At 46.2% G+C, this 8,961-nt stretch overlaps 1 protein-coding gene across 11 annotated transcripts in view; it reads right to left on the reverse strand.

The window, feature by feature from the left end:
- The window catches only part of mast2 (microtubule associated serine/threonine kinase 2), a 40,325-nt gene that overhangs the window by 20,774 nt on the left and 10,590 nt on the right, over positions 1-8,961 (reverse strand). For 8 of the 11 annotated variants that reach the window (XM_015023322.1, XM_015023323.1, XM_015023321.1 and 5 more), the window contains exons 2-3: positions 6,803-6,991; positions 2,765-2,856 (exon numbers count right to left, since the gene is read on the reverse strand). In XM_015023322.1, the coding sequence (XP_014878808.1) occupies positions 2,765-2,856; positions 6,803-6,991 (281 nt within the window). Of the gene's footprint in view, positions 1-2,764; positions 2,857-5,580; positions 5,829-6,802; positions 6,992-8,961 lie in introns of those variants that run through there. The other 3 variants (XM_015023328.1, XM_015023327.1, XM_015023329.1) reach the window with 2 other exon arrangements.

Genomic DNA, 8,961 nt, shown 5'->3' on the forward strand with positions numbered 1-8,961 from the left:
CATGCTAAAGCCTCGCTGACGCCGTGAGGCTGAGATAAGGAAACACAGAAATAACCGGAGAAACGCAGCGACTGACAGGAGGAGCGAGCTGTCAGGAGGACGAGAGGCAGAGACGCCGTCATCATCTGACCTTTTCCCAGGAACAGCCTGCTGGAAACCAGTAGGAGAGCAGGAGGCTTACTGGCACAGCAGCAGCGCAAAGAGGAACCAGTGAAGGCAGAAAACTATCCTGGATTATTGGTTTCATTCACCAGAAACATGAAAACCAAACGGCTTTAACCAGCTCATACCAACCCATCAGATAAATATTAAAGATTATTCTATGAGAAAATAAAAACCACCATCAAACAGAGCGGCTGCTTGGAAACGAGTTTAAGAGTCGAAACAGTCACAGCGACAGGACCGTTAAGGTCAGCAGGCAGGATCACCATCAGGGCCACTGATGTTAACTGGTCCACAAATTACTATTTAACTACCATAGCAGTAGTGATGGTCCAGCAACACCGGCGCATGCGTCCAGCCCACAGACCAACACCCGTATTGGTTTCAGCAAGTCACGTGACCAAAACAGGAACTGTTTCAAAATGACACTGGATGCCAAACTGTGTTTATAAGGAAGCGAATCTGTCAAAAGCATTTGCCAAACAAATTCTTGATCTTTTAGAGCGTCAACTATGGAGCAGCTTCAAAGGAATGGTTTCCACAGTGTGGGACCATTTTGATCTTATATTGGAAAATAAATTTGTTTTCATTTTTGTTGTTTCATCCGGTTCTTGTCAGTTTCTACTTGATCTTTCTGAACCCAAATTCAGCTGAAACTGACTCTTAGTTTACTTTCATATTATGTTCTGCAGATTAAGTGTCGCATTTGTTTAACTAAGCTGTCTTATTTAAATAAATCCACCTCCTCAATGCTGAGGCATCATGAGACATGAGAATGAAGTCCCAGATAAACTCAGATATGCAGCCATTCTACAAACTACTCAGGTGTTTCTCAGGTGCTTTTTATAAATTATTTCACATACAGTGAACCCTCGCTATGACGCGGTTCACTTTTCACAGTATCGCTGCTTCGCAGATTTTTTTGTGCAGTTTTTTCCCCACAGTGTTCTGCGTCCTGATTGACCGTATGACTGGTAAAAACAATCTCCGCGCTTCCTGAGTGCCAATAAAGTTACGGTGTTTAATACAGATTGGCCACTCAGGAGATGGAAACTGAAACTTTCAATGTCTGCTGAAAAAAAAAGAAAAAAAAAAAAAAGCTGTGGCCAGAGGCAGCAGAACCCGACTGGAGGCTCGTTTGATGAGATCCGTCGCTCTGCCGTAGGTCCAGATGGGAATCTCTGGGACAGACTGGAGGAGACATTTAATGACACGACTCCGGATCACATTAAGGCCCGATTGATGAACATCCGCTGACCTGAAAACAGGTTTTGTTCTTTGGTTTCAACGTAGAGTATTTATTTATGCTGTGTAGTAATTGTAGAAAATAAAGATAACTTCTTCACGGATTTCGCTCACGGGTTATTTTCAGAACGCAACCCCTAAGAAAAACAAGGGTTCGCTGTAAATGTAGAGTTTACTTCATTTTTTTCTACAGCAGAAGTTTTGTCAAAAAAGCTTAACAGGCTAAATTTCAAAAGGTTGTGAAAACTTTTTTTTTTTCAAATAAAAATTTATGGAAAAAACAGTCCAAGCATCCTCATCCAAACACATTCACTTAAATCTTCATTTTATGGTTCATGTTCACATTATTTGACTGTATATCAAATATATTTTAAATGTAACTGAAGATATGACATAATACAACATATAATATTCAATAAAATACAAAGACTTAAATCTTACTGTATGGACTTGGTCATCAAACCACTACATGGCCTGTAGGAATTTTTAATGTCCAGCAGGTGTCAGTATTGAGCGACACAGTATCAATACAGTATCAATACAGTGTTGCTATGAGTCGAAACGCCTCATGACGCCTCATTTACCCATCACTACATAGCAGTAATTTGTTGACTAGTAGTCTACTAGGGCTGCTGAGGTCATCTGCAGGAAAATGAAGGTCAACCAGAGAATCATTAAGGTCACTAATCAGACATAAAGTCCTGGTTCTACCGTCTCGCTCCACGGTCAGGTTACTGTTGCCATGCTAAGTCACTCATAAGGCCGTCAAGGTCAGCACCAGGAACCTCAAGGTCAATAGTAGAGCCACTAAGGTCACCTCAACAGCCCCATTACTCCTACTGAATAGGATCGCCACGTCCTGGATGAGTCTGGGTTCAGGGCAGATGTTCGAATCAGCTGCTCTCAGGATGTTTGCTTCTGGGGTCAAGGACACATGACTGACACCGTTACCACGGCAACGCAGCGTCAAAGGATGCAGGAGGAGGAGAATATCACTGCTGCTTCCTGTTAATGTTGAAAGAAGCTGAAAATAGAACCTGATCTATTCTGGGTCCAACTGATCTTCATCTCCTCAGAACCAGAGTCTTCCTCCCTGCTGCGTTACCAACCGGCGCCGATCAAGGACCGAGCAAACATTTAGTCTGAAGGATGTTTCTCTTTACTGTCCAGCAGGTGGCGCATCACTCAATAATCATGTTTTCCTTTGTCTTCCTAAATATTAATATTTTAACTTTTAATCCAGAGAAACAACTATTACCGTAGCAAAGCTGTTAGTTGAAGGTTTCTCGAAAGAAATGATCCAGTGATGATAAAAAGCACTCTGCCCCCTGCTGGTCGGAGGCGGTGCAGGTGTTACCTGTGTGTCCGTGCAGCGGGGAGTGCGGCCGAGGAAGAGTCGGGGAAGTGCTGGACGTCACGATCAGACTCTTCCTGTTGCTGGCCCGGCAGCTGTGGACACAAACACACAGCTTCAGGTTAGCAGCAGGTCAGCACAGGTGAGTGGCTCCGCCTCCTACCTGCTGGAGCCGTTGCAACGAGCCAATCAGAGTTCCTAATTTCTCCTGACTGATTCCCAGTCGCCATTCCAGCACAACGCTGGTTCCAGCGATTTGATTGGCCGCAGCAGCTGCTAAATGCCCCGACGTCGCCATGGTGACGGCAGCAGCACCAGCAGGTCAGAGTTACTGATGGAAACATTACAGACCCGGCAGACCGTCACAGAGACGGGAACGCCTGATCCGCACCGCGGCTACGGAAACCCAGACAGGACAATTACTGCTGTTAGACCAGAGACGTGCGACCTCGTTTATTAAACCGTCAGCAGCAGTCAGAACCCGGACCCGGCTGCCGGTTCTGGTGGAACCAGTCAGAACACACACGGTGTGTGATCCGGTAATTGTCCCGTCTGAACGCTGTAATCAGCCGACAGGAAGAACAGCCTCCATGTTGGCCATTACAGACGCTCCAACGCCTCAGAACCAGAACCAGCCGGACTCTGTTCCTGCTTCAGTACAGCTCAAACATTTACATACACCGAGGTGATACATGGGGCGCTGTTACAGTCAGAGATAAACAGACATTTTCATCATTTTATCCATTTATTTAAACGTCACAGGCTTTTTACTAAGATCCAAACTAAATATTTAATTAACAGGCTAAACATTTTTAAAGTAGTAAATTATCTAAATATAAACTTCCGAACTAAATATTTAGTTTGAAACTGACATTTATAAATGAATAAATAACATAACTTTGAAAAATAAACTAATTTTTTCCTCTTATAGGAAAAAATAAACAACCCAAATTATTGATATTAATTTTGTATCTTTCCAAACGGCTCATCTGAGCAAAAATCAGGTTTTTTATTAAAATGAATTGATTTGAGCCAAACTTTAACTGAGCAGGTTTGCATTTCAAAGCAGGCCCACAGCATGATGCTGCCACCACCAGTATTGAAACAAAATGGCCTCCTTTCTGCTGACTGACGGCAGGTCCGACCGGGAGCAGCAGAATCAGAACCGACCCGCGGGTTGCCAGATTGGACGGCTGAGCCACGGGTTGCCAGGTTGGACGGCTGAGCCACGGGTTGCCAGGTTGGACGGCTCAGCCGCGGGTTGCCAGGTTGGATGGCTGAGCCGCGGGTTGCCAGGTTGGACGGCTGAGCCACGGGTTGCCAGGTTGGATGGCTGAGCCGCGGGTTGCCAGGTTGGACGGCTGAGCCGCGGGTTGCCAGGTTGGACGGCTTAAAGTCTCCAGCTGGAGAAAGCAATGCTTTGGGTTTGGATGCAGATCAGAACTCAGGTTTCCTGCAGCCTTTAAATGCACCACTAGCAGAAGCTGATAAAAAACAGGGTTCCTGAACGCAGCAGAGCTTAAAGTAGGTTTGAGGTTATAAAATATCAGCCCAGTTTTACATTGCTTTTTTAATAACGACATCACAGTTTCATCTCAAACAAACTGAAATGCTAAAGAGCTAGCAGACGTGGCTAGCTGCAGCTAGCTTGTTCTCTGTGTTTCTTTGTCGTATCTTTGAGCCCCAATACTCCGGGTCAGGAAGGAAATATTTCCCCTGTTTCATGAAACTCGGTGGCCCTGAAGCTTCTGCTATCTGGTTTTTGTGGAAGTCGTCGGTGTTTCAGGAATTCGCCGTGGCTGATCGGTTTGTTCTTTCTGTGGAGAGGCAAGCTGACGCAGAGCTGAGCTCCGGTTCACCAGGCAACGGCGGTACGGGAGCTGCAGTGGCCAAAACACTGCAGACGCTGCATGCAAGGTTTCCCCAGAAAACCGGGTCAGTCCGGTGGCTGGGCGCTAGGGCAGTCGTGTTTTTGAGTTTGAAAATATCACTTGATAATTATGTGTTATTGAAAGATTGTAACATTAATACCTGAACACCAAATCTAAGTAAACAAGCAATGCTTAGCCTGGTGGGAGCACAAGTAAAGCCTGGTGGCCCGCCAGGCTTATAATACACCGGGGGAAACCATGTGCATCGTTTCCGTATCACAGATATCAGCTGATTCTGTGAAACTCAGTCCAGACTGGAAGGCAGCTGAGCTACAGGAAGCATCACCGCACGGCGCCTCTCAGCTGCGACGCTTCCTGACCCGTTTGCCTTCATCTCTACATCTGGTGACAGATTTACGCCATGAAATTAGCACATCACCATAAAGTTTAATTTACCGGCGTGATATGACATCCTGTAGGCGTGCACCAAGAAATCTGCCGCGGTTTCCTTTTATTAGGAGATCAGGATCGGCCGATGCATCTGAAGCTGATCTTATCAAACGATCTTATCTACCTCTGCACAGGTCTAAAAATCAAGCACAGCTACTAACAAGCAACATTCAGACAAAAAATTCAATAAAACAGCATCGACCAAACTGAGAATCAGCAGGTCAGAAACTGTAATCGGTGCAGTGCAAGTTTCCTGCATGATCCAAGATGGTAGAGCGCAGTTAATCTGTGCAGGTGTCAGCAGGAGAAGAGAAGAAGAAATCAGGAAAAGCTGCTCTGAATCTCCTGCTTCCTGTCAGATGAGAAGAAGAGATGAAACGCAGCTCCTCAACAAACAGCAACAGGAAGCTTCCCGTCGCCATGCCGACACAAATCCCCGAGAAACCCAGAGCCTCAGAGGGCGGCGGACGTTGGATGAACGGATGGATGCAGCCCTACCTCTCGGAGCGCCGCAGCATGTTTCTCTCTGGCAGTGAGAAGTTGGACAGAACCGTCCAGGACTCAGACATGCTGAGGCTCCAGCGGCATCGCTATGACGACGACTGGCAGCAGCCGCACTGAGCGCGTGCAAAAGCTGCTGCTGTGGCGACCGTCTCCTCCCCTCTCTCCCCGATCAGAACCGGATGATTCTTCCAGAACCTCAAAATCCTCCCGACATGCAGCAGCCGACGTGACGTCAACACACACACACACACACACACACACACACACACACACACACACCAGACCCTTCAGAGCAGCAGACTCAGAGGAAACAGCGCCCAGCGCCACCTTCAGGTTCTGACTACAGATGCATGTAATCATTAATGAGATAATCTAAAGTTGATTAATTTTATTGATTAATTGATAAGTAGATAAGTTCTCTTATCAAAAGAACCGGCCGTCTTCTCATGACGAAGGATCACATTTTTCATAATTTAAAAAACCCATCATTACATTATTAATTATTATTTTGTGTCGGCTGCATTAAACACCGACTGAGTAAACAGAAAATAGATTTTGTAACATTATTGAACTCCTATTTATAACATGGAACCTCTTCAGCTCCTTGTTTGTAACAGAACAATAAAATAAGACGTGCAGCAGTTAAGTCTTCATGAGCAGAGACGTTCAGGAGGATTTTCAGATCAGATCTGATAAATTTATCCACAAATCTGTTCTGGATTAAGTTTTCCGAGAGTTACTCTTTCTGCTGAACTGGAACTGCAGATTTTGCTGCTCAGACATCAAAACCATTGATCACTGTTAACGTCACCAGACGCCAAAATAAGAAACAATCGTAGCATTTTTCCTCCTGACGGTACGTTGCGTTCTCCAGCTGCTGTGGCTCTGAGTCAAACCAACCTGTTCCCCTCCTGGCCTGTGGGGGCGCTGCACCAAGAACCACTGAAGGAAACGACAAAAAACCCTCTGAAGACACTGAGAGCAGCTTCCTGTTTCACCAGATGGAATCAGAAACAGAGACGTCAGATTTCTGGTAAAACACCACCAGTCGTTTCTCCTGCTAGCGCTAAGCTAACGCTAGTGTTACCCAGAATGCCCTGTGCTGCAGTCCACTTCCTGCTATGCTGACCTGAAAGCATTTTTCCCCACCAGCATGTCTGCAGGGGGCCCTCTGGACCAATCAGGAGTGCTACAAGTGGGAGGGGGCGGGGCTTACCTCCAGAGGAAGGGGTTTCCTCGCAGGTAAGCAGGGGCGGAGAGAGGGCCATCGCAGGGAAAAGAGGGAGAGGAGGAGGAGGAGGAGGAGGGCTGGTCGACAGAGGGGTGGAAGGAGGTGGGGGACAGCAGGTGATGAAGGAGGAAGCTGCTGTTGCCGTGGCAACGCAGCTGAGCTGGTGACCAGATTCTGACGAGAGAGAGAAAGAGAGGAGGAGGAAGAGAGGATGAAGAGTAGGGAAGAGTGGAGAGGATTGCAGAGCCTTCTAGTGGTGCCTGGTGGGAACTGCAGCTACATGATTATCCGTTTCCACACCTGGAACTTAGATTTATTATCGTAAACTCAATCTAAAGATTTGAGATGTAAATAATCCACAAATTAATAAACTTAACACTAACTGCTCTCAAATCATGATGCGTTCGCTTTCCCTCAGAAAACTCAGCTCTACAACGGATTCTGCTGCTTTTTAGACAGAAATGTTTAGTTTAGGTTTCAGTTTGAATTTTTCTGCCTTCAGTTCAAGCTGTGAATGAAGGATCCAGGGACAGAGAAGCTTCTCTGCAGGGTGGAGGCCTCCACCCCCCGCTGGGTGGGACCGGACTCCTGCTGTCCACACACCTTAATGTGGACCCAGAAGAACCTCTGGGTCCAATCAGAGCCACATCCAGCGCTTGGGAGGCTCTCCACACCGACTCTGAAACCCCAAGAGTCAAATTAACAGAAACAATTTGGGCTATTTAGCCTGTCAGAGGGGGAAATGGGGCTTATTTATCAGAGTATTTTCAGCATGTTATTCATTTATAAATGTCAGCTTCAAACTAAATATCTAATTCACTAGCTAAATATTTAGTTTAGAAACTAAATGTTTAGCTTACAAAATACGCACTTGCTCGCTGAAGCTAAATATTTAGCTAGCTAGCTAAACATCTAAAGCTATATATTTAAACTGCAAGATAAATATTCAACTAGAAAGCTCAGTATTTAGGTGCCGTGCTAACGCTAGATATTTAGCTTCCTAGCAAAAATACTGAACTTATTAGCTCAATATTTTCTTACTAAATTAATTACACAGATAGCAAGCTAAATATTTACTTTCTAGGTTTGGAACTGACATTTACAAATGAATAAGTAACATGTTGAAAATCTGACTTGGTGGTCCTCCATTTACTCTCTCATGCTAAACAGCCAAACTGATTGCTATTAGTCTTTAGCTGTGCTACATGACAAACAGACTCCCCGCCATCTTAGCGTAGGAACGAGAGATGAACGCCACTGATTGGCCCACTAATTTAACTTCCTGAAACAGGACGGCTTTGGTTCATTTCCTGTGGCGTTCCTCCAGGCTGCGTTTCAGGCCCTGTGGGTTTCTTGTTGGCCGAGCTTCTAGCCGTCCACTGACCTCCAGGTATATCAATCAGCTCTAATGAGCGTAAACGAGTTTGAGAGTCTGGGAGACGTGAAACCCTCACGAGTCTGGATTAAAGCAAGAATAAAACTTTTCTGTCATCGGGGCGACCGCAGACAGACGACATGACGACCAGCTGTCGGCGTCCGTCTCCACAGGCCGCTTGGTCTGCCAGACGTTCGCCAGGTCGGCTCATCGTGATGCGAGCGCCGCCATCTTCCCACAGGATCTCCATGGACATTCTGTCTGACCGCTGGACTTACTGGACTCTAATTAAAGCCTCAGTGACTCAGCCGGATCCGCCATGACGCATCCAGACTGGGTTTCCCCAGAACCGTCCAGAACCAGAGCGGCTGTGTGGACGGTTCTGGTCCGTTTCCCTGCGAGAAGGAACCAACTCAACGGGAGAATCCGTCTGCTCTTCCCGACCGCTTCCAGAAACCACTGCTGAGTTTTCTAGATTCACGTTTCCAGAGTTCTCCGTCCTTTTTACGCTAATTTAATAATTAAATAATTTATTTAATTCAAAAGTGTGAGATGAGTAAAGGAAATTCATTAAATATGAACCAAAACTGGATGGATGCATCATGAACAGATGATCTGATGGACGGACAGGACCAGGACCAGGACCAGAACCAGAACCAGGACCAGGACCAGAAGCAGGACCAGGACCAGAAGCAGAACCAGGACCAGGACCAGGACCAGAACCAGAACCAGGACCAGGACCAGAAGCAGGACCAGGACCAGAAGCAGA

The sequence above is a fragment of the Poecilia latipinna genome, unplaced genomic scaffold, assembly GCF_001443285.1.
Source record: "Poecilia latipinna isolate Pla-1442-1.1 unplaced genomic scaffold, P_latipinna-1.0 Scaffold3277, whole genome shotgun sequence".
In the NCBI taxonomy this organism is placed as follows: Eukaryota; Metazoa; Chordata; class Actinopteri; order Cyprinodontiformes; family Poeciliidae; genus Poecilia; species Poecilia latipinna.